The sequence below is a fragment of the Pinus tabuliformis genome, chromosome 2_2 (assembly GCF_031772625.1).
Source record: "Pinus tabuliformis cultivar Carrire ecotype Pingquan chromosome 2_2, CPIR1, whole genome shotgun sequence".
Classification (NCBI taxonomy): Eukaryota; Viridiplantae; Streptophyta; class Pinopsida; order Pinales; family Pinaceae; genus Pinus; species Pinus tabuliformis.
In genome coordinates this window covers 694,667,419-694,694,828 of record NC_142300.1, presented here as the reverse complement: position 1 = coordinate 694,694,828, position 27,410 = coordinate 694,667,419, and the positions used below count along the sequence as shown (strand labels likewise).

The window sequence follows — 27,410 nt, the reverse complement described above, 5'->3', positions numbered from 1 at the left end:
ACATACTAACAAGTAAAAGTACCATCAAATCCACATAATAACAAGTAAAAATACTCATGAAATACAATAGTAAAAGATCTCTTATTAACATATGAAAAATCCAACCAAGTTAGGGACTTCCATGTACCTCTCGACCCTAGATTGAGTTGAACCAAATATTTATTTCAGCCAATCACCCTCATGCCATATTCCAATAATGAATGTGGGACTCAAGACATAAAAACCCATCGTTTCATTGAGATTAAACCACCTCCACTCTAAGGCTTTACCACAATCCCCCCAAAATCAGTAAACGGATCACTAGGCCCAAAACAAGAACACAAATAACCAGGGCTTCACAGAGATTAAACCACCTCCACCTTCAGGATTTACCACAATTCCGCCAAACCTGTCAAGGGATTACTAGGCCCAAAATAAGATTTGAGGCCCACTAATTTTTTCACCAATACCTTAAGGAATTTTCTTGTCTCCACTCTTAAGATTTACCATAATCCCACCAAAATTGGTCAAGGGATTTCTAGGCCCTTGGGAATTTTTTTGAGACCACCTCACCTAGTTCCAAAGCCATCCAGAAATAAAAATCTCAACCAAGTAAAAGAACCCCATCACACCATGTCTATCTGGAAATGGCAAAGTAAGGTTGATACCACTCTCACACCTATAAAACCCATGTCAATGATAGCAAGAGAACCAAAGTACACACATGCATATACCATGCATTCATAATCCAACTAGGAAATCACACACGCAACCTATTACCTACAAGTATTCATGCTGAAGCTACTTGATCCAAATTTTCCTTGCTTGTCCCTTGTTTTCCTTTGCCTTATTATCTTTCCTTATCTTTCCTTTCTCCAATGCAATAGTTCTCCAAGGATTCTCTAAGTGTGCAAGAGTATGAGGGAATAGAGAAGCCTTTTTATTATTAGGGCCTCTATTTTCTTCATTTTCCTTCATTTTTTATTCAATTTTCCTCTCATGCAAACCTGTGAACTTTCATCTCCCTTTTCTCCTATTTTCCTTTATTTTCATAAGTAAAATGAAAATTAATTCCTCTTTTCCTTTGCCAATTTGGCTTAGCCATAATAAACCAAAATGAACACCGAATAGGATTTTTTTGCCAACATTAAACTTGGAATACATGTCCCATGACCTTGCTCTTATTTTTCCTTTATTAACTTTATTACTTGAACCTTTAACCCAGGTTTGTTAGAGATCCCTTCCCCTTAGGGGAACACCATCCTTAGTGTTATATGACACCTATGACCAACAAGACTGTTGAAAACCAAAACATATTTCCCATGGATATTTATAACTTAACTCGATGCATTATTTACAATGAATAACTTGTTGAAAATAAAAACCACCATGATATACATGGAAACATCATAATCATACCAATTATTGGATATTTATAACACATTTCATGTTCCATCTTTACCAACATGTCTGGTTCAATCAGTACCGCGTTCACTCGATCACTCCAACTGATGGGATTATTACAACTCTTCCCATAAAGTGCCTCAAATAGACTCGTCCTCAGTGACCTGTGATACTCATTTTTGTAAGCACACTTAACTAGTAGAAGATACTCCTCCCAACTCCTCTCCTGATGCATAACATACATCCTTAGTATGTGCTCCAGAATCCTTTTGACCCTATCTATATATCCATGTCTCTGGGGATGATAAGTTATACTAAATCCAACTCTGTACTCAAACATGCATATAAATATTTCCAAAACTTAGAAGTGAACTTGGCATCACTGTCAGATACAATCTTCTTAGGAATACCATGCAATCTCACTATCTACCTCATGAAGACTTATGCTACCTCACTAGCTAAATTGGTACACTTCACTAGGATGAATTAAGCTACCTTAGGTAACCTGTCAACCTCAACCATGGTGGAATCATGTTGTCTAGGTGTCCTCAACAAACCTGTAATGAAATACATAGAAATGACCTCCCATTTCCATTCTAAAATCAAAATTAGTTGCAATAAACGACCTATATGCTTGCAGTCCGCTTTCACCTATTGACAATCCAAACACCTTATGATGAACTCGACTACCTATTTCTTCATATTCAACCAATAGTAGAACTTATTAATAGCTGTTGTAGTATTATGATATCCTAGATGACCCTAATATGGCTTGACATGAAATTCCCTCAACTTAATCTTTTTGAGCTCGTTGTTGTCCAACACATCGATCCTTTCCCTAAATATCACCAGACCATCTGACATGAGATGATAATCCATATCATGTTCACTTGTACCCTATTGCTATAACATGTGCCTAAGCTCCATATACCTATCATCTTGTTTTCCTTCCTGTAATATTTATAAATTTCTCCCATATGAGCTCATAGCTTCTGTGATCTACATTCACTTTTCTGCTAAGAGCATCTGCGAACCTGTTCTCTTTACCCTTAATGTACTTAATCTCGATGTCAAACTCACTGAGTGTGGTCAACAACCTAGCTTGCCTAGAATTTATATTAGGTGGGTCAAACAAGTATCTCAACCCAATGTGATCACTCATCAACACAAACCTCCTTCCAAGAAGATAGTTCCTCGAGATCTTCAAAACATGAATGGTCATTTCCAACTTAAGGTCATGTTTCACATAGTTCTTGTCATGCTCATTCAATTTACTTCACTCGTAGCATACCACATATCCGCACATTCCTTTTTCCATTCTACATAAAACTTGTTGCACGTTCCTCTGTCCATTCAAATTTCTTTCCTTTCCTCTACAAGGATGTTATATGATAGGAAATCCATAAGAATATCCTTATGAACCTCCTGTAATAACTTGCTAATCCCATGAATTATCTAAACTCATCCACATTCCTAGGAGTTTCCATTTCATGATAGCTATGTTATTTTCTAGATCCACTGCTATATCTTCCATGGAAACAACATGTCCCAAGAAATGTACCTATATTTGAAAGAAACTGCATTTACTAAGCTTAGAATACAACTAATGCCCTCTTAGACATATTAATACTGCTTCTAAGTGTTTGACATGATCTTCCTCATTTTTAGAATATATTATAAATATATCATCAATGAAAATAATAACAAAATCTCCCACATAAGGACATAACGCACTATTCATCTAACAAATTGTAACACCCTCCTGCCACATCTACCCAGGCAATTGACTAGTTGGGGTAAACATGCGACGAGAGGCCACTATGATATGATTTTATCTCCTAAGTCACATTAAGGAAATGGAACCAACAAAAACACACCATACATAAATTCAACATCAGCAATATGATCCTCAAGAACCAATCCAACCTTTCTTCCAACCAACCCTTAGGTCCCTATGAGCTTTTGGACCACTCGACCTTTGGAAGCTCTCATTCTATGGGCATGCTAGCATCCAAGTACCTTCGGACTCTCTCATAGGCCTACAAGCGAGTGGCCAGGGACCTTTTTGCACAGTGTTTTGCAAGCATCCCTGGGACTTGAGCCACCTTTTCAGGCCCAAATCCTTGGTCACTACCCAAAATTGAATAACATCTTTAGAACAAAAAAGTAACAAGGAAATGATAGTATAAATGGAATCACTCGAATAATACCTTGAATGGACCACTACTAGCCATACAAGAATTTTGTCAAACATATCACAAATATGTAATCTATAGGTATAAATAATAGATATGAGAATAGGGGTCTCATACTTAACTAAGGATCGCTAAGAAGCATTGATGCATCAACAAATCAACTTCCATTTCATCCATTAGGTCATAGATATATTGTTCATTCATTTACAAGTAAAAACGTGATGAGAGCCATACATATCTACTATCATTAAACATATATATATATATATATATATATATATATACATATATATATATATACATATATACATATACATATATATACATATATATACATATATATATACATATATATATATACAGATATATATATATATATATATATATATATATATATATAGATATATATATATATACATATATATATATATACATATATATATATATATATACATATATATATAATAGAAACGGAAATACCAATGAAATCACAGCATTATGATCTACATATAAAACAATATAATACTCATAGAAATACAAGGAGAAATAACCTCATATTTATGATGTAAAATCTAAAATTGGGATGGGATTTCCACGTTCCACCCGACCATAGAATGGCTTAGCCAAATCCTTATTCAACAATTCACCCTTGTGTCATATTCCAAGCATGAATCTGGGAGCTCATAGAACAAATCAATCCAAAACCATCAAGGGCTTCCAGAGGCCATCCACCTCAACCCATCAACAGTCATTCCACCTCATGGTTGGACATCACAAAACCATGATCATATTGGTCTCTATCTAAGCCTGCTAGGGCTTCTAGAGCATTTTTTCCAACTAAGGTTTCCAATACTAGTAATTCAACCCATAGTTTTTTTTTGTGTAAGTCAGATAGATATATTATGGAACAAAAATAGTGTACAAAAAATCTGCAGATGCAGATCGAGACCTGCTGAAGACAGATCCAAAGACCCTAGACAACAGACACTATGAAATTTCAAAAGCTATCCGCACACCGCGCAGGGTGGCCTTATCCCTTTATCTTCTACGCATAACTATAACAAAGAAGAACCTTGAACTGCATCACTGTAACTGGTGCGCTAACAGGATGAGACAAAATTACAGTTCAAGACCTTAGACAGACATCAGACAAAAGCCATAAAGGCCTACAGAAACAGACAACAGACAAAGCCAGAGAGATGGCACAGACATGACAGTAGACAAGGCCGAAGAGAAGGCACCAACAAACCCGATTCACTGCGGAGGCATTCCATATCTGCTTGCAATGTCCAGACCTTGTTCCAGGACATGCCTGTCCACTCTTTCCAGCATGGATCGGTAGTTGTTAAGTTCCTTCGGCGGAGCCGGCTGCTTGCTGTCAGAGCTCGGCGGATCCGGACAAATGGTCTTCCGGAGAATTTGGATAAGCAGAGTTAATTTCTTATTGACCGTTTCCGCCTTATCATACACAACTGAAATTTTATCATCTAACGCTCCGCAAATCTCCAGCAGACTATTTAGTTGGGCATCAGATATATGGTTTTCCCCTTGGGATTTCTGGTTCCCAGCGTCCATGGACTCCAGAGCTTTTGCCAAAAGGGTCTTGACCCGCCAGCTTTCGACCTGTGTACGCACGAATTGGGTGGCCCGCTTGGATGCAGTGCCTGGGTCGAACAGCCAATCTACCTCCCTAGCGATTTCCTCCTCATTTCTCTGCTGTTCCTCCACCTTTGCCGCAGCCTCCATCTCCTCAATTCTTCGTTTGTTTCTAGTAGTTGTTCGCGTTTCATATGCGCTCCTTGCAGCCCGGAGCTCCTGGTTTGCGCTAATGCTCCGACAATTCCCAGTATCCATATCTTCCCTGTTACCCATCGCTTGAATCGCAGTTCGAACTCGAGAGCAATAGCAACCCACAGATATGCCTTTAGAAGAAGTGAATGAGACGTTGCTCCCGCAGTTGGTTAAATAACTCTTCGCCATGAGGTTTCCCACGTTGTTCCTCGCCTCCCGAAACATCGTGGTAGTACTGCTATCATAGTTCCTGTGGGTGGTCGTTAAAGCTGCGTGATGTCGCCTGCTACAAAAATAAATGTTGCTTATCCCTTGATGAGTCAACTCGTGCCAAATGTCGATCCTGCCGAGGTGGCAACTGCAGTAGTCCCTTCTAAATATCCACTTGAAGATGTGCTTTCTGTGCACCCTTTGTTGCCATAAATGCATATGCCTGGCTTGTCCTTTCGAATTGTGCCAACCTTCGCTACTCCAATCGTTTCCTGAGTATTTCATCATGAGGGCCGATATAGTCTGCCGCTTTCCGGTTAAGCCCGGTTTAAGTCTCCCACGTCCTCGCTTGCCAGCTGTTGGCATCTTTCCTTAAGGTGAGGACAGTCCACTTGCTGCCAACACGCATCCCAGCTCCTGTCTTGGTTGTCAATACTATAGTTGGCCAAGTAATCGGCTAGCCCGTTTGCCTTTCGCCTGACCGATTGAAAGACTAAACCTTTCATTTCGCCGATTAATTTTGCAATGTTATCCGTCACCTTGGTGAGCCTTTAGTGTCTCGTAGCTTTGCACGCCTGAGTGCCAGCCTGAATTCTCTTTGCGACCGAGATAACCAGGGAGGAATCTCCTTCAACCACTGCATTGCCTGTCGGTAGATTCCTTGGAATTTTCAATCCTCTGATAACGCCTCCAATGCCAGCTTTCCCGGGGTTGCCTCTAGAGGAACCATCAAAATTCAGCTTCAAACCTCCCACTGGCGGACAAGTCCATCTATCAGCTCCCGAGTTTGGTTGTTGCTGGTGTCTCGGCGCTGCGAAGCTGTGGTTGATTTCCAGTTGAAAGCACTTCAAGATTTGTAAGTCTCGATCCGAAGGCTTTTCGTTGGGGTCTGTCTTGCACTTTGTCTGTATCAATTCTTTAATATTTGTGAGAATGGTTGCTTTTGAATGCTCAATGCTTCTGTTTTCATCCTGAAAAACCCTCCTATTGCGCTCTTTCCATATTGTCCATAATACAAAGCCAGGCATGGCTTTCCATATATTATTGACTCTCTGGTTTTTGGAAAAATTGATTTGCCAGTTTAAAATAGTGTTTTGGATGGACTCTTGGTCGCGGTCTGATTTCCGCATGATTCCCTCCATCTAGTTCCATAGATGGTTTGCCCAGTCACACGAATTAAATAGGTGGTTTATGGTTTCTTCTTCACCTAAACACATCGGGCATCTGGAAGGCCCTGCGAACCCTTTTCTTCGTAGTTTGTCCCATGTCAGGGTTCTGTTCCTCATTAATAGCCATAAAAAGGTCTTAATTTTCGGCCAAAATAAGCTGTCCCACACTTTGTTGCACCAGGGCGTTGCTTCCTCCTGACCTGCCTTTACTAATAGTTCCCTTGCCTCTTTCAAAGAGAAATTCCCATTACCTGTCATACCCCATCTTAGCTGGTCCTCTTCCTCTGTTTTCCTTATCCTTCTCTTGCGAATCTGACTGTTGAGTTGTTTTATGCTTTCATCTCCCTCAATGTTGTTATCAGCAGTTAGGTATGTCCATTCTCTCCAATCTGCATCTCTGTTGCTCAAGTCGCAGTAATGGCAGACTCTGCTTCTACCTTCAAGCTGGCTGAACTGTTTGAAATGTGCTAACTCTGGGATTTCTAGTTTAGGGAATTGGTGCCGTGCATCTTCCCAAAACAGGGTAAGCTTGCCATTGCGAATTTCCCAAAAACTATTTTCCTGTACTAGGCTACGGTTGTGTCTTACAAGATTCCATATGGGTGATCCCTCTAGAACCTCCTGCAATCTTATGAGATCCTGATTATTGTAGTTAGGGAGGTACTTATGTTTCCAATGTCTAGCCCATGGCAAATTGGGCTCTTTAATCCATCTCCACCATAGCTTCGCTCCACAGGCTATGTTGGTCACCGCCGGATCCACAAGGTTTAGTCCCCCCAAATATTTCGGCTTGCATAATTTTCTCCAGGCTACTAACGCCCATTTTCTCTTGTCCCCATTCCCACTCTATAAAAAGGATCTCTGAATCGCTATGATTTGTTGAGGAACCCCTTTGGGGGTCGGTAGCATGGATAATAAGTACTGCGGTATGGACTGTAACACAGCCTTCGTAAGGATTAATCTTCCTGCAAAGTTAAGCACCCTGTGTGTCCAGTGTTTGCATCTGTTTTCCATATTGGCTATGATCTTTTCCCAGTGCACTTTCTGCCAAGGTCTCAGAGTGAGAGGAGCTCCTAAATATCTCGAAGGTAAACTTCCTATTCGGAAGCCTAGAAGATGAGAGAGGTGAGCTTGAATAGCACGATGAGTATTGAAAAAAAAGATCGTAGATTTGGAGAAGTTGATTTCCATCCCTGAGGCTCTGCTAAAGAGATCTAAGATGTTCTTGAATGCCAAGGCCTCTTTCACTGTGGGGCTGCCATGTAACATAGTGTCATCCACGAGCTGTTGATGAGTGGTGGCAGGGATCATTGGGATTGGTTGAATACCTTTAATTGCTCCTTCAGCTTTCTTCTTGGCTATAGCTCTACTGAGACCCTCCATGAGGATAACGAATAGGAAAGGGGATAAAGGATCGCCCTGTCTTATTCCTCGCAAAGGTGAGAATGGTTCAGAGGGGGCCCCATTGACTAAGATCGAGAACCTCGCAGATTTGATGAGGGCCAAGACCTAATTAACCCAATGCCTGTTGAAACCGAAAGCATTCAGAATTGGTTCGAGGTATTTCCAGCTCACTTTATCATAAGCTTTTGATAAATCCAGTTGCATTAGCATCCCTGCTTTCTTCCCTGAATGTAGAGTGTGGATCATTTCTTGAGCAAGGATTATGTTGTCTAATATTTGCCTTCCCTCTACATAACCCGATTGCTCTTCCGAGATGATCCCCGGTAGAATGGGCTTCAGCCTATTGGCAATGACTTTTGAAATTATTTTATATATAACATTACACAGAGCGATAGGTCTGAACTTTTCAGGTGTGTTAGCTTCCTCGACCTTTGGAATTAGTGCTATGAAGGTCGAATTAATGGATTTGAGAATGGTTCCAGAGCGCCTGGAGTCCTCTACGACCTCCCAGATATCCTGCTTCACAATGTTCTAGCAGGCCTTGTAAAAATTGATTGTGATCTCGTCCGGTCCAGGGGCTTTATTGTTTGGCATACTTCTTATAGCTTCCTCTACCTCTTCCAAAGTGATTTCCCTATTCAGGGCCCAGTTTTGCTCAGAGGTTACAACTTTAGGAATGGCTTTTAGAAGTTCCCTAATGGCTTCTCCTCTGTTTGACTGTGGTTCCTGTGCTATGGCTCTGAAGTGAGCAGTGAGCAACTCTGATATGTCATGGTGGTTCTTCACTGACTCCCCGTTTTCATTTCTCATCTCAAGAATTTTGTTTGAACTTCTGTAATCTAGAGCAGATCTGTGAAAAAATTTAGTATTCTGCTCTCCCTCCTTTAGCCACTGAATCCTTGATTTCTGCCTCCATAAGATTTCCTCTTGCCTACATCGACTGTGCCACTGTTGAGTTAGAGTCTTTTCCTGTTCGATGGATTCCTCACTGCTTTGTCCTGTTGCCCATTCTCTGTGAATTTGTTCCAGCTGATTTTCTATAGAGGTTTTTTCCTTGAAAATGTCCCCAAAAACTGTTTTATTCCACTCTTTTATCTTGTCCTTTGTGAGTCTTAACTTCTTCTGCAAATTGAACATCTTAGAGCCTTCGCTTTCCCAAGGTTCTGACCACCATTTTTCAACCATCTGAAGGAAGCTAGGATGATCCAACCAAAATTTTTCAAATCTAAAGGGTTTATTCCTTGGTGTGCCATGAACATCCGCTATAAGCGATATTGGCCAGTGGTCCGACCCTCCACTGGGAAGGATATCTGACTCAACAAGGATACCATTCATTAAGATGCTCTCGGAAACCAGAAACCTGTCCAAGCGAGAGGCTATCATTCTATTCCCCCCTCTTCTATTGTTCCATGTGAAATTGCCACTCTTGGTGTAAATATCAACTAGTTTAGCATTCTCAATGAAACTAATGAAATGCTCCGCATCCCTATTGAGTTTCCTAAGGCCCCCTTTCTTCTCTAGGAGGGTTGTTATCATATTGAAATCACCCCCCAAAATACATTTGGACATTGGGTGCCTGCTAATAAGCCTATTTAAAGAATTCAGGAAATTGATTTTGTCCTCTATCTTCTGAGGTCCATATACATTTACACATAAAAAAGATTCAGAGTTACCTGTGGGTTGAGCTTCCACAGCGATGAAATGCTTGTTCGCTTCTGCAGATAATATTTGAAGTGCTCTTGTGTCCCATAGGGTTGCCAGTCCTCCTTCTCTACCCTGGCTTTCAACTTCTAGATAATTCATGTGCCTACCTATCTTCTTGGTTAACCTTGTCATATTGGATCCATTGCATTTTGTTTCTTGTAAAAACATGATTTCCGGTCTATATTTCTGGAATTTGCGTTTCAGCAATCTGTGCTTTGCTTGGCTGTTTAGCCCTCTTCCATTCCAAGAAATTATCTTCATGAGAAACTTGAGGGGTTATTGAAAGGACGGGAAGGTGCTCAGAGCCTTCATTTTCCCTGAGTTGATCATTATCATGCCAAGCTCCTGCAGAACTTCATTGCTTGTTTTTCTGCCCCTTTTCTTCTTTAGCCGTGAACTTGAGGAGTTCCACAGAAGACTCTTCGGGTGGAGACTATTACCTCTTGCTATGCCTAGTTTCCTATGTTGTCTTTCTAGAGCTGCTTTCTGTCTTGCTGTAAACAGATCACTGATTTTTTTTATTTCTTCTTCAGGTACCGTTTCTATACCTTGATTTTTCCAGTTCTCCACTATAGCCGGTAGATTCATCCCTTCCCGGGCTAAAACTTCCTCCAGCTCCAAGTCCTCGCTTCCTCCATCGCTTGTCATCATATCTGTATCCTCCTCCGGATCTTCTGGTAGCTCTCCCATTTGGACCTCGTTGATGTTGTTGTTCTCTTCCTCTGCTCTCCTGGTGCGTTCCTCCTTGTCTCTTGGCTCCTTAACAGCTGCTTTAGATTTTTGTGATTCCTCTGAGTCTGTTTCCAGATCCAAGATCTCAAAAGCGTTGTTGTTGTTGTTTCTTCCTACTCCTGTTCTTTGAGCTCTTCTTCTGTTGGCTCTTTGCCTTGACTTCGGGGTTATAAAGTTAACTTTGCCTTTGTTTGTTGGTTCTGTTTTCATGTCCTCCTCCTTCTTGTTCATAGGGCATTCCCTTATGAGATGTCAGTGTTCATGACATTTCCGGCAGCGAAACGGTATCTGCTCATAGTCTATTGCCTGAAAGTAATCCTCATCTCTGTATTCGAGCCATAATCCCTCGTACAATGCCCCTGATACATCCATCTCCATGCATATTCTTGCGTAGGAAGTGTATTTCTTCTGCAATGTTGCCTCTGAGGCTTTAACAAAAGTCCCCAACTGGTCTCCAATTTGCTTCAGAGCATTCAAGCCCCAATAATCTATCGGGAGAGAAAACAAGCGAATCCATACTGGAACCTGAGTAAATGATTCCTTCTCCGGAGCAAAATTCGGTTTCCATGGTCGTATGTATAGACCAGCTGAGGCCATGAAATAGGGGCCTCCGTCGAAGATTTTGTCCTTGTCTTCCAGGTTAGTGAAAACAACTGTAAAGAAACCTTTGGCTCCCAAATGCATTTTGACATCTCCTCTAGGCTTCCAATGCTGCCTAATCCACTGACACAAGGCCCTTTCAGTTGGCCACATTCCCATGAACTTACAAATGACTGCATGTTCTGTCATGTGCTCTCTGTAGGCTTGTATTTCTGGATCCGTTATTACAACCCTAAGACTGTCAGCCTTCCTTGGTTTGCAAATACCGTTTGCTGTAGAGTCTTTGTTGGGGTCTGAGCTTGTGTTCCCTTCCTCCACTTTGTTCAACCGCCTGCTGTCCTTGGGCTCCCCGTTTTCTTCTTGTCGTTTTACCCTGTTTCCTGTCAGAGTTTTTCCTGAAGCGTTTCTGGCTTCATTGTCTTCCTGACCCTCCTCTTCTTGGCCTTTGTTTATTGCCTTACTGTTTGGTTCATTTTCTTCCACCGATATTTTCTCCTTGTTTTTCCCGCCGCTCTGCTTGAGCCTGTCGTTTCCAGGGATTCTGACTCCCTCCTTTGCTTGTTGTTTTTGTTTATGCATGACTACTTGTTTATAGGTGGGGGTCCCAATGGACCCCTCTGCACCCATCTGGACAGTCAACCTTTGTCCCCTTGTTAACAGTGCTGCTACCCATGATCTGTTCCCTTCCAGTTCTAGAACTGTAACAGTTACTCAGAAACCCTCGTTTCCGCCATCGCTCCCCGCACATGAATCTCTTGGTTGACAGTTAATGAAGTAATTTAAGGTCAATTAAATTACCTAGCCAATCGAGCCATCGTAATTCAACCCATAGTTGTCGCTAGGCTTCCAGAGAACTTTTCCATCCAAGGCTTCCAGGACTAGTAACTCAACCCACCAAGGGCTTCCAAATTGTTTTCCACAACTAAGGCTTCTGAGACTAGTAACTCAACCCAAGTTGTTACAGGTCTTCCAGATCATTTGTGCAACCATGGATTGCCGTAACTAATAACTCAACCCAAGCTAAGGAGACATGGGAACCAACCAAAACAAAACAAGTAAATAAACCCACAATCTCCCTCGCTATCCAAGAAATCGCAAGGCTAGGCAACCCACTATCAATCTAGGCAATCCTTTATGCTAGTGAGAGATCATGATGAAAAATCCACACGCATATGTCATGCATCCCAAGACTAGTGAGGAAAAGATACATGCATCTCGTTACCTGCAAGAAAATCCCCTGTAGTTGTTGATCCTGATGTCCTCTTGCACTTTCTTGCTCTTCCTTTGCATTCTTTCTCCAAAATCCAAGTGTACCACACCCTCCAAGAGTATGTGTGTGTGTGTGAGAGAGAGAGAGAGAGAGAACTCCACCACTGAACTAACAAAAGGATACCAACTAATCCTCAGAAGTCTTTTTATGAATGAGGCCTCTATTTTCTTCATTTTCCATTATTTTCCTTCATTTTCCTACTCACATGCAACTTTTGACCTTTCACCTCCTTTTTCTCCTAATTTCCAATATTTTCATAAATAAATATGCTAAAAATGCCATTTTTCCTTTCCAAAGCCTTAGCCATTTCCTTTGCCAATTTCCTTAGCCATTAATCAATCACAAATGATCTCCATCACTAGGATTTTTCCCAACATTCAACTTGGAATAAGTGTCCCATCAACCGTGGTTATTATTTTTCCTTTATTAACTTTTTTACATGGAACTTTAACCACGGCTATTACAGAAACCTCCCCCTTGGGGGAACACTGTCCTCGGTGTTCAAAAACACCTATAACTACAAAAATATTGTAAGAAAAACATACTGCTAATGGAACTTTATAACTTGGATCGATGCAATATTTACAATGATCATCCTGCTGAGAAGCAAACCAACATGAAAGCACAAAAACATGACATCATAATGACATGAAACCCATACTTCTTATTCGAGCTTTGTAACATAGCTCATGGCAGTATTTACATCCATATACATATGTAAATATATCAAACATCACTAAAACTTATACCAAAAAATATATCAAGACATATACCAAACACCACACCAAAACTGCTTTTCCTCAACTGGAAAACAAGGAAGGATACATAACCCACATCTGATCCACCATCTCCCATGTAGCTTTATCGGGCCCAAAGTGCTTACATTCCAACTTAACCTGCTCAATCTCTCGGTTCTGGAGCATGAGTGCCTTTTTCTGGAATATACATTGAGGCTCCAGCTGGAATCCTCCATCTGGTTCCACCTGCAATACAGACCAATCAATCACATGATCAACATATTTAATATACTTCTTAAGTAATGACACATGGAAAACATCATGGAATTTCACTATCGGAGGTAGTGCAAGTCAATAGGCTACTGGCCCAATCCTCTTAATAATACTGAAGGGTCCACAAAATCGTGGTGCCATCTTGGCACATGATCCAATCCGTAAGGAGATCTTCTTTAGTTTGATGTGCAAGTACACCTTTTCCCCAACATGGAACTCCTTGAAGAACATGTTCCGACCTGCTGTCTATCCTGTGCTTACTTCAGATTCTTCTTGAGCTCCTGCATTTCCTTTTCCATGTCTGCCAACATGTTTGATCCAATCAACACCTTTTTAATTGAATCACTCAAACTGATAAGAGTAATTCAACTCCGCCCATACAATGCCTCAAACTAACTCATCCTCAAAGATTCCCGATACCTGTTGTTGTAAGAAAACTCTACCAGTGGAAGGTACTCGTTCCACTTTCATTGTTGATGCATCACATACATCCTCAACATTTCGTCTAATATCATGTTGACCCTCTCTGTCTATCCATCTATCTGCAGATGATAAGATGTACTAAAGGCTAACTTTGTGCCCAAACCTGCAAATAACTCCTTCCAAAACTTGGAAGAGAACTTCACATCCCCGTTTGGAACGATCTTCTTTGGAACACCACGCAATCTGACCACATCTCTAATGAATATTGTGCTACATTGCTAGCTAAGAATGTAGACTTCAGTACAATGAAGTGTGCAACCTTTGTCAACCTGCCCATAATAACCATAATGGAATCATGTTGTCTCACTATCCTCGACCAACTTGTTATGAATTCCATGGAAATGACTTCCCATTTCCACTATGGAATCACAATCGGCTGTAGCCGTCGAACTCGACGTTAACACTTTTCCTTCACATGCTGATAATCGAAACACATAGCCACAAACTTTGCTACATCCCTCTTCAGGTTCGACCAATAGTAAAATCTCTTCACTACGGTCTGGGTCTTTTGATAAACTAGGTGACCTGAATATGGTTTCGCATGAAACTCTCTCAATATCACCTTCTTAAGCTCACGATTATCCGACACATATATCCTGTCTCTAAATATGACCAATCTGTTTGATGTAAGGCAATAATCCACATCATGTGCACCTGCACCTATACCTGTACTGTGACCTGGTCTGTACCTGTACTACCAAATGTACCCGTAAATGTACTCTACTGCAGCCTATGCATAATATCCATATATATGACACCCTACTGACCTGCCTGCGTCTTTCCCATAGGAGTTCATAACTCTTAAGTGGTTTACATTTACGCATCTGCTACGAGCATCTACCACCCTGTTCTTTTTACCTTTGGTATATCTTATCTCGAAATCAAACTCACTGGTCATGGCCAACCACTGAGCCTGCCTACCATACTATAGATTAAATATAAGTGTAAAAAAATCATATCCATGCTAACGCCATAAACGTAAACAAGGTAAAGAAAACATCAATAAAACCTAAAAAACACCAAGAAAGCCTAAAAAAACACACACCAACAGCAACATAACTAATAAATAATATAATCTAAACTAATAAAACAAAAAAATTATTCAACATAATCCGACTCACAAAGCCAAACCACACAAAGTCACAACTAATAATCCAACTAATAAAATAACAAAAATCATGAACTAATCCAACATTTCAAATAATAATATAAAATTATAGAAAAATCCAACCAATACAAATAATCTTATTTATTTTTAAAGAAAAATCCAACAACTACAAATAGCCCTATTTATTTTTAAAATTTTCAAATATAAAAACACTTTTCTATCAACGTAAAATTTCATCAGACGAATGTTTTAATGTGCTAGGCCAGATTCCTCCACAAGTTCGATGTTCATGCCAATAATATTTTTGAAGAAATGTTAATGATGCTTTTTAGATTAAAAAAAATTGTGAAATCCCTATTCTCTATTATTATCGAGAAATACTAACCTAGTTTCATATTTTCACGCTCGTATAAGACATTGATCAAGTAAAATTACTTGCAGTGTTCTCTCCACGTAAAATGTGAATAAATATTACTTTATGGCCACCGTATTTTGTAGTTTATATTAAGATTCAAATCTCTAGGCACTTAAAAAGATTCTGAATTATGAAAGATAGAAATAAACCACGTTTGTCTCAATAAATGAGTGAACATAGAAACATATCAAAACCAAACCTAAAGAAAATAAATAAAACATTTTTGTCTCAATAAATTACTGAGCATAGAAACATATCAAAACCAAACATAAAGCAAATAAATAAGGTGAGGTGTTTTGATGACATAAATATCTTATTTTCATTATCTTTATTGTTTTCTTTAATAACTTCAGTGAATAAAATTAATGAAAATATTATATGCGGTGAACTGAAGTGGACATATAAATGCCTATAAAGTATTTCTGGTTTCAAAGTAGTAATATGACCATTCCATCTATATTCATTATTTTAAGCTAAAGAAAGTATTTACATTCATTTTTTAGTCAGTAAGATTATGGTATTTGATTTATAGTTAAAGTGGGTTGACTATATATTTTTGTTTTTTGTTTTATAATTTTAATTAAAAAAAAATTGTTTTTTTTTTAATAATTTTAATTAAAATTTTGAAAAATAATGAATTCTTTTATTTGTCATAAATTTAAAAATAATTTTTTTATTTTTTTGGAAATTTTATTTTTAATTTTCAATTAGCTTACTTAGCTGTGATGGGACATATTTTCCGTGATGGAGCGTGTTTTATTTCAGGTATTTGTTATTAAAAAAAACCATTTTTTCTAGCGGTTATTGTTTTGCCCAATATTACATATCCCTTACATATCTAATAGAGAAAAAAGGAAGCTTGATATTCATCACCACTATTTTATATTCTGCACAGAGAAATTAAATATTCGGTCATATCATATCTTCTGCATAGCCTTCTATGTGCCGAAAGTCCACATTCTCACACAATGAACTTGGTAACGAGGCATGAACCAATAGCTTTATTGTTTTTTTAATCAATAAAAAATAATTAATAACTCACTTCAACAAACACCAAAATTTCACTCACTCATGCGTAATGTTTGACACGACATTTTTTAATAAGAAAACAATTAGTTCAATTTAATCTTTATTTTTTTCCAAATCATGAAATTAAGATCCTAGGCATCACTTCTATCTTGACTGCCTTTAAAATTACGTAACATTTTTGACAAATATTTCACAAATAAATCTAATATTTTTATAAGTATTCTTTAATCATTTTTACTTCAAAGGAAAAGTTTCTTATCTTAATTACGCCGTAAGGCGTTCCCTCTGAGAAAGACATCCCTAAAATGTGACGTGTGCGATCCTGAGTCATTGATTCTGTGTGTTAGATGATTGGGGTGTTTTCTGCCGTTGATTTAATCTATTTTTTTCATAGAAAAATATTATTTTTTCCACCAGCTGGAAGACAGAGAGGGAGGATCTGGCAATGGGCCATGAAAGGCCAGGCATCCTGGGGATGAGACTCTTCGCAGTGACTGAACCGAAACGTGTCTTCGCAGTGACGAAACGTGTCTTTCTTCCTGACTGAGGGTCGCGTAGCCAGCGCAGCCTTGTGCTGTACTCTCACTATTTTTAAGAAATGCTGGCTGTGTTGGATTTAGTAATGTTACAGGAGAGCTTGAGATCATTAATATAACATTAGACATGGTTGGACTGAGGCCTGAATCAGCTTGTGTGCATAGAAGAGCAACCTCAATGCATCTTACGACTTCCTCCTGCTGCCATGTTTCCATTACTGTGGAATCAACCATATTCAGAAGACACCCTTGCTTCTGTAATCTCCATGCCTGCATCCCATCCAAGGTAAATCATCATTATTCTGATTTATCGCAATCCACTGTTATTCATACCAAAAAAAAGTCATGAATTGAAGTCTTACCCATTCTGATAGGCTTTGCATTTCTGGGGAAAAATTTATATCACTGTTTTTAATTCCCGTCACAATCTCAAGGATTAACACTCCAAAGCTATACACATCAGCTTTCAGGGATAGTAACCGCTACATACTCCAATCAGAAACTCTTCAAATAAGTTGGGGGTGATTGTGGCACATGATTGCATAAATGTTAAGCTGTTTAACAAATTGATTAATTTCAAATAAATTGCATAGAGAAGAGAAGGGTAGAGTGAAATATTCTCACTATGTCCCTGCAACTCTTGTTTGGATGTGAGTCTCGTCTTCAGGAAAGAGTCTTGCTAGCCCAAAGTCTGCTATTTTAGGATTCAGCCTTTCATCAAGCAAAATGTTGTTTGCTTTAATGTCTCTATGAATTATTCGCAACTGTGAATCCTCATGAAGATAAAGAAGACCACGAGCTATTCCCGTTATGAAACCCTCATCAGAGTCAAGATCGAATCACGGGCCTCCCCGGAAAAGAGGACCCTAAGATCTCAGGCCGGCCGTAGAAGAGGAGAAGCAACCGTCGCCAAGAAACAGAAAACTGCGATTCAAAACCCTGCGTCACCTCAGTCTGTGGTTTCGTCCAGCGGCAAACTTGTCGAAAAGATTCTTTCAAGCGCTGAATGCAGTCGTCAAAATTTGGAGGATGAGAGCCTGGCAGAGTGGTTTGATCAGATGGAACAGTGGTTGCCTAAATGTTTGAGAGCAATTTCTGAACATATTATTGGGCAGATGCGAGCGCGGTCGGAGCAGTTCGATGAATATATCCTGCAAAAAAACCCAAAGAGTGGGCAGTGAGTTTAAGGGTAACTGTTTGGAGCAGGGGGTAGAAGAAACATTAATCTGAACGAAATCTCAGCACAGGATGTGTTGCTTTGATAGATAATGCAACTTCATATAGATAACAAGCACAAGCCGACAGACAACTACAAGAAATGACACCAAAACAGTATACGAATTAGTACTCAAGCGAGAAAAGGTGCCATCAAGTAAGAAAATACATCATCACATCAACTGACGCCCTTGCATTCCAAAGCCAGAAACCTTGGAAATGTGAAGTTCCTATATAATTAGGTCTTACTTTTGAGCTTTTCAGGTCAGCTCTAGCATCTTCGCATCTCTCCACATTGTTGGTTGTAATTTTTAATAATATGTCAGATTTTCTCGTTGTAAAATTTTCCCTGAGAAAGTGAGACTCTCACTGTAAATTAATTATATTCTAGGTAAAATTTGCTTGTCTCTTCACTTATTTTTCTTTTGTGGCATTGTTTATTATGTGCAATCTGAAAGTAAGTGTACTGATATCCTCTGTTCTAAAGTGTGTGTACTCATCTGAGTTGCGTATATTCTGCTCAGGGGGCCTGCATCTTCTAGCTTTTGGAACAACAATGACTTGTTACTTTATTACAGGTGCAAGTTGATTTAGTTGTGTCAGACATCATACCGATCTTCATATTCAACTGTTTGCTTTAGTTTTATAATGCCAGGATGTTGTTACCAACTGTGAGTGGTTTTGTTTAAAAAAAGGGCAATTCTGTTTTATATAGAATAGCATCTTTCGTAGATAGAGAGTATGAAGGTTGTAAAATCCTGTTTTCACTTTCTTGTTTCTTGAGCATGAATTATACCTACTACAAGAAAACAACGAACTGCTAACTGTTCAACTAAAAACTGAATGAATAAACATATACTCCTCCCTTTCTTTTTATAGCCGAAGAAGAAGAATAGGTACAATGAATCTGCATACATGCACAATATCGCCTCAATTAATGATGATTTATGCAAACACGCCCCCTACATTCTAGACTGCATGAGCTTAAATGAACTTAGAATTAAACTAAAAATTAGAAAATTGCTGAATAAAACTTAAGCTAACACATGCAACTTCATGCCTTTTACTTAATTGAGAAAGGACATGCAAATTGTCTATTGCATGCAAATCCTGAGGATAACATTATCCCTTCGTATCTGTTGTCGGTGCATGCATGCACCCTTAATGCTGGAAGCTTATAAAAATATTGGTGTGCCCTCTAGTCCACTCTACTATTGTGCTGTCATCTACATACCCTTGTGTTGCCGAAAATCAATGATATATGGATTTTTTAAGGCTGCTACATTTGGCAGTATAGACCTGTAGTACCTGTTGTAGTGTGTACTTGTTCCAACACATTCTTTGTTGAATTGTTCTTGTTGTATTCGTATCTTTTTTCTACCATATGCGTGCCCAGGACTTGGACACACTTTCAAAGGTACTGAATGCTAACACTCGTTCTTTGCCGAACATAGGATGCTCTCCATATATATCTAGAACCCTCTATATGCTTATGGCTGGCTCAAATAGTTGATCACTAACTAATGTGAAGAAACATGAAGTAGGATGGCAGCTGCTTTTTTGCTTTGAACTCTTCAAAATATTTAAGGTGAAAACCTTCTGTACAAGGAACACTGTAGTTACAACTTGCAAACTACCTACCATTGTCCTTCATGCAATCTTCACTTGTCAGCATCTTCTAACGCCACATCATGAATTGTTTTGGATTTCCTTCAATAATAAACTCATCTATATCGTAGTTTTAAAACTCAAACTTGGACATTGACTCAGCCACCTATCAACTCAGTTTTGACTCAGACTCAGATTGACTTGGATTGGTTTGATTTCAATGAATTGGTTTTAAAAAAATCCATAAAATAATTTTAATGAGAAATATTTTCAAGATTCCAAACCATTAGAGACATAAGAACCATACTAATGATTAGCACTGTAGGGATTCAAACTTAGTTAAAACTAAATGAAGTGAAGCTCCATTGTTTGGATGTGAGTCTCGTCTTCAGGAAAGAGTCTTGCTAGCCCAAAGTCTGCTATTTTAGGATTCAGCCTTTCATCAAGCAAAATGTTGTTTGCTTTAATGTCTCTATGAATTATTCGCAACTGTGAATCCTCATGAAGATAAAGAAGACCACGAGCTATTCCCATTATGATGTTATAGCGTTTTTGCCAATCAAGATGTCTCTTCTTCTCTGGATCTGTATTTGTATTCAAGGAATAGTAATTTTCAAAACCTTTTACATAATCAATCTCATTAATTTATGAAAAATTGATCATCTTTCCCTCATACAGGAAACAAAATTCAAAATGACATACCAAACAGGAAGGTGTCAAGACTCTTGTTTGGCAAATACTCATAAACAAGCAACCTTTCGGGACCCTCGGCACAACATCCGAGCAGCTTTACCAGATTTCGGTGTTGAACATGGGTAACAAGCTTCACTTCATTCATAAACTCTCGTTTGCCCTGTCCAGACCTTACAGACAACTTCTTCACTACTATTTATTTTCCGTCTCTCGTTATTCCCTGGAAGAATCAGTCCATCAACAAACCATGGAAAAATCCATGTTCCTATTCCTCTATCTGGAAGATGATGTAAAGTGATAGTGTTAAACTTGCAAACAATAGTGGGTAGGTAAATACCTTGTATACAGGGCCAAAGCCTCCCTCTCCAAGCTTCATGTTTTCATGAAAATTATCTGTTGCTTCTGTGAGTGCTTCTAAGGTGAAAATAATTTGCTCATGTTCAATTAGTGTCGACTCGGGATCAATAACATGTTTTTCTACATAGAAAAAGAAGAGGTAAATAAGAATCTAATTTCATTAGATAACATAAATACGAATGGGTTGTGTTAAAGAGATGCCTGGTTATAGATTCAATTTTATTTCTAGATGGTAGATTTAGAATATTTTGAAAATTATTCTTAAAATCTGCCATCAAGATAAGTTCAGAATAAGATAAACAAGAATAAGGTCAATTATTCTTAAAATCTGAGATAAATTCCGCTGATTCTACCTTCATTCTGCTGACATGTTACTGGGTTCCGTGAAAAGAAAGATTTCACTCTGTTCCTCAGGGCAAACAAACAGACCATTAATGCTACTAAGACGCCTGCCACAATCCCCAGAGAATTTTTTGTAGAGCAAATCATGTAATGCATTGTACTGTTATTTACAGACATTGAAGTTACAATCAATTTCTATAATCCCCAAAAGCAAGGAAATCATAAAATTAGATGTGGCCATGAGGGATTACTTGACGTGGTGTGTGAAGCTCCATTCGCTTGAGTCACCTGAGTCATATGGGTGGAAGGGTTTGGCCGGGAGGAGTTAGAGAATGAAAGTGGACTAGCACTATTCCCAGCAGTACTAGTGTTAAAAGAAGGGTATATTTCATATCGAACCTTGCAGCTTCCCGATAGTGCCTGGGCTCCTCCATTCAGAGAACGACATCAGTGGAGGTTATTCGTTGGTAGTTGAAAGCAAGATCTGCAGTCCTTTCTGGATAAATCTCTCCAACATTGAACTAAACTATAAATGGTACCATTGGCAGAACATGTAGCTGAGCCTTGAGTGAATCCCTTATTTGCAGAATTGCAGGCCTCATCAGACACGTTGAAAAGCAGATTTGAAGTAGTGGTCTTGAAATTGTATAGATTACTTGTACTAATTTCAATTACCATAACCAGATAAGTCCCATTGGTGTCTAGCTTTGAAAAAAGGCTAAAGTTCTCGTATCGCAGGAAGCAGCTTTCTAACCATACTCGAGCGCCGACGTCTTTTCCACAAAGTTGTATAACACTATCGTTTGCTTCTTGTGAACAGATTGAACAGTCTTGGCTAGATATGTTACCTTGACACTCGAGGAGGCCATATATTCTGTTAGGACTTTTTCCATAGAAAGAAGTGTTGAACCTTGTTTGAGGTGCGTTCTTCATTAGATCACCCATTAACCTATTCAAATCGCTCGAAAAATTAATTCCATTGGCATAAGTAGAGGCATTAGCGCAGGCATGTGAGCTAGTCTGTGAAGTAACAGAAGGAAAATTGGTGATGAATAGTAAACCGATAAAATGAAATAGAATAGCTGACAATCTTTTCTGCAGTGGGGATGCATGCTGAAGCTTTGGAAGCTTGTGATGAACTGAGAGCTTCTGGGTTGGATTTTGATGTGTCTTCTTACAATGCTGTTATATATGCACTTGGTAGTGTTGGGAGGATTAATGAAGCTTACAACATGTTCATGATCATGCAAGCCAAAGGTCTTGAACCATATACAATTACTTATGCAAGTATGACAATTAGCTATGGGAAGCTAGGGTTGGTAGACGGTGTTAGGAGAATGTTTTACAAAATGAAACAGAAGGGTTTTCAGCCAAACGAATTCATGTTCAAGGCAGTTATAGATGCCTATAAAAGTGCTGGGAAGTTTGCTTTAGCCAGATTTGTTACCCAGGAGAGGGAGTTCAGGGAGTTCATGCATCAGTTGCAAGATCATGGTCATATTATATAAGATTATGCAGATCTGGTTTCGAGCTCCATTTCATGTGCAAAGCTTTTAAAAGGAAGCTGGCATATCCTGTATTCATGCTGTTGTGTCTTTTAACATTTTGTAAAATTGTAACAGGTTATTTTTTTTGGGAAATTTAAATCTATGCTCCTTGTATAGAGAAATTGTGGATAAAAGGTACTAGTAGTTCTTTTAGTGTATAACAAAAATGCAAATAAAAAGACATTGGTCATTCCCTCCTCCAATATAAATTAAGGCTTTGAAAACAAAGGAACATTTGCACATCTTATCTTGATATAGATAGTGTTCCAGTGTTAAATATCTGCTAACTGATCTGATTGCAGGTTGCAGAGATTAAGGATCAAGATATAGTGTGTCATGTCAAAAACAGTGCAACTCTTGTTGGTCCATTGTTTAGAATGCATGCCACTCAAGTTCATATTGATCTTCCGACACTGAGTGATACAGATAAGCACGTAATTAATTGCAAGAATGGTTATTACTGTGTTAGTTGCCAATATAGTTATAATATTTTTAGACACAGGGTCCATGGTCATGACTGACTAGATTTGTTTTAATGCTGCAATTTCATTTTTAGCACATAGAACTACAATTGGGTAATGTCGAATGGTTTAGTTTTTTGTTGCAGTTGATGGGTCAAAATTCACTGTTTTTTCTAGGTTTTCAAGTTAGATATTAATGAATACTAGCCAGGGAAGAGTCATCAATGAAGATTTCGGAAATGTAAGAGTTACCTAAATATGCGTTGAGAAAAATGGTCTATGTGAAGCCCAATTGGTGTAGAATTTATGCCAATATTAAGCACGTACAAATCTTGTAGGTTGCATGGGCATAGATTCTCACTGATTTCAGAGATTATTCTTTTCCCTTTGGCATTATTTGCCATTCACACAGTTTGCTTTGCTTTGTTTGGTTGTGTGTTGTTCATGAAATTGTGTTTTGCAGTCAGCAAAAGTCTTGAAAGTTGTCTATCAACTGGAAAAAATATCAGAAGCAAACCGTGACAGCATTCACAGAAATAAATAGCGAACAGATCATATATCCGACATTAACAAGAAATAAGATTCAGAACATATATAGTTTCCACAGAAATGGCAGTACTCTTCTATTACTTTGCTTCAAGGATAGGGCATTGTTTCAGAGAATATCCCTAATGAAATCCATTGAATTAATATATGAATTTAGGGTATCATGGTTCAGAACAACATAATGTTCAAATGTGAAGCCAATGAAATTATATAAGATTGCCCTGCTCCTTTCTTGCTAATTTTCCACCATTCCTTCAAATTTTTCAGTGGCATGTTTATTTCCCAAGTTAATGAAGCTGCCATATTACTCTGCAAATTGTTTTAGCAGATATGGATAATTTAGGCCTTATGATTTGTAAGTCAAAGTTATTTTCACATAAAGAAATCGTTGTTGATATGGCACTGGTTGTCTTCCTTCCCTTTTGTTCTAATGTCTTCTCTCTCAATTTAACAATCTTCCTTGATTGAAAGAGTTGTGGGTACATATGATCCCTGACGATCATTCAGTTCAATATTTGATGGCCTTGAAGCTCCTAAACCCAATTTCATGTTGTTCTTGCCTGTACAATAAAAATGGTCCCATACCAGTCACTATTTCTTTGACAACGACAGTTTAAACACAAGAAGTAGCATAGAGAAAATGTCTTAAATTCAAGATATTAAAAGGAATGAATGCAAGGTTTTAGAGACAATTCAGATCGGTCCAAAGAAAGATGCAGGAAAATGTAATATTTTCAAAGGAAAATGGATCATGGCCCAAAAGGGCCTCTATACAGATGGAAACCAAATGGTTGCACCCTGCCTTGTTTCAATTTTAACATCATTCTTAGAATTCGTAAGAATTTGTGCACTTTTGTGCACAATTCTGCAGCACAACAATTATTCGATAGAATGCCTGAAAGAGATGTGGTGTCATGGACTAATCTTGTAAAGGGATATGGTCAGACTGAGTTGTAAAAGGTTATAAGATATTTTACAATCTTAAGCCCAATGCATGCCTTCTCATATAACAATCACATTGTCTAAGATAATTCAATTTGTCAGATAAATTTTGTATCTTTTGGGTGAATTATGTTAGGGCAGGTAGAATCTGCCATGCATAGCTTCTCTTGAAATCTTATACACGCAACCTTAAATAACTATGCTCTTCTGACACTGTTTTTGTGAATATCCTAGCAGAGGAACATTTGCACATCTTATCTTGATATAGATAGAGTTCTAGTGTTAAATATCTGCTAAGTGATCTGATTGCAGGTTGCAGAGATTAAGGATCAAGATATAGTGTGTCGTGTCAAAAACAGTGCAACTCTTGTTGGTCCATTGTTTAGAATGCGTGCCACTCAAGTTCATGTTGATCTTCTGACACTGAGTGATATAGATAAACACGTAAGTAATTGCAAGCATGGATATTACTGTGTTAGTTGCCAATATAGTTATAATTTTTTTAGACAGAGGGTCCATGGTCATGACTGACTGGAATTGTTTTAATGCTGCAATTTCATTTTTAGCACATAGAACTACGATTGGGTAATGTTGAATGGTTTAGTTTTTTGTTGCAATTGATGGGTCAAAATTTACTGTTTTTTCTAGGTTTTCAAGTCAGATATTAATGAATACTGGCCAGGGAAGAGTCATCAATGAATATTTCGGAATGTTGAATGGTTTAGTTTTTTGTTGCAATTGATGGGTCAAAATTCACTGTTTTTTCTAGGTTTTCAAGTCAGATATTAATGAATACTGGCCAGGGAAGAGTCATCAATGAATATTTCGGAAATGTAAGAGTTACCTAAATATGGGTTGAGAAAAATGTCTGTGTGAAGCCCAATTGGTGTAGAATTTATGCCAATATTAAGCACGTACAAATTTTGTAGGTTGCATAGGCATAGATTCTCACTGATTTTAGAGATTATTCTTTTCCCTTCGGCATTATTTGCCTTTCACACAGTTTGCTTTGCTTTGTTTAGTTGTGTGTTGGTCATGAAATTGTGTTTTGCAGTCAGCAAAAGTCTTGAAAGTTGTCTATCAACTGGAAAAAATATCAGAAGCAAACTGTGACAGCATTCACAGAAATAAATAGCCATCAGATCATATATCCGACATCAACTTATCAAGAAAGAAGGTTCAGAACATATATAGTTTCCACAGAAATGGCAGTACTCTTCTATTACTTTGCTTCAAGGATAGGGCATTGTTTAATGAAATCCATTGAATTAATATATGAATTTAGGGTATCATGGTTCAAAACAACATAATGTTCAAATGTGAAGCCAATGAAATTATATAAGATTACCCTGCTCCTTTCTTACTAATTTTCTCTTTATAAACTAGCCATTTGGAACTTTGATGTTACACATTCAAATTCTAGTATCATCCACCTATTTAATTCTCACCTTGGGGCATCTACAATATTTGACGACATAATGCCTTTAGAAGCACATAGTTTGTTTGACTACCTGTCCACTAGTTAGTTTGTCTATTCTCATTATGGTAAATTCGATCTTACACCTTGAACAAGATTTACTTGTAGTTTACTAAATCCAATGGCTGATTTTTTGGGTATCCGACACTTGATTAATTCTCACCTCGGGCAATCTTTGACAACATAATGCCCTCTAGAAGCTTATAGAATCCAATTTTTAACATATTTTCACTCTTTTTATCACTAGGAGTGCTTAATTCAAACAATGGTGAGACCATTTGGATGTTAGAAACCTAATGCTAATTTTGTATTTGTCCCTAACCTAATGAATATTAATATTGGTGATAGCATATCTTTAAAATGAACATATTGAGTTAATTTCCCTTATATAAAGGTCTTCCTTATTTATTCATAATCTTTGAATTTCAATTACATCATTGTTCTCATCCTTTGTCAAATGTTCATCAAGCAATGTCAGAAGACAGTATTGGCATCCATCAAGGACCTTAGGATAAACCTTATAAACTGAAAGCATGCAGTTTGTAACTAACATGAAATCAAAGTGTCAAATAAATTAATTTGTGCATTTTCTAATTGTGGTAACCCTCGCTCTTCAAATATTAGATAGTTCAAGCTTTGATCTCATGAAATAAATGTAACCTTACAAATTGCAGGGCACTAGTCTATTTTTGTGCTAAAGTTTATTGTGCATCATGTGATTTGATTATGACAAGGTTTGTAATTTGATTTATTTCTGTTGTTTGTACTTTGAAGGCTATTGCATCTTGGGGAGTTCGCAACAACATTGACATTCTTTCTTTGTCTTATACACGACATGCTGAAGACATTATACAAGTAAGAAATATGACATAAAATCTACATTCTTGCTCATGTTCTGAGCTTGTGATGTTACTTCTAGCAACTATGATGGATCTCACATAAAATTTTATGTCAAGCTCTTTTTCTAGAAACAAGTTATAGCAACACCGTCCATGCTTTTCAACAGATTGTGCGCCAAGAGGGCATCCATGCCCTCTTCAGAGGAGTAACAGCTAATATTATGTTAAGAGTAGTAAGGGTTGGAGTTCTTGCACTATATGATCAGCTTCAGTGACTAGTTCTGAGTAAGTCGAACAAGTCAATATTGATATGTAGCGGATGCATGGACAGTGTTTGACAAAAT

The 27,410-nt window shown here is 38.2% G+C and overlaps 1 protein-coding gene across 1 annotated transcript; it reads right to left on the bottom strand.

Moving 5' to 3' along the window:
• Positions 1 to 20,207: 20,207 nt before the first annotated feature.
• On the bottom strand, positions 20,208 to 22,199 carry LOC149194574 (cysteine-rich receptor-like protein kinase 11). Its single transcript, XM_089407719.1, has 5 exons — positions 21,794 to 22,199; positions 21,266 to 21,361; positions 20,893 to 21,032; positions 20,565 to 20,715; positions 20,208 to 20,482 (listed from the first exon to the last, which is right to left on the bottom strand). Exons 1-5 carry the CDS (start codon positions 22,197 to 22,199, stop codon positions 20,208 to 20,210), a joined length of 1,068 nt encoding a protein of 355 aa, XP_089263845.1.
• Positions 22,200 to 27,410: the final 5,211 nt, after the last annotated feature.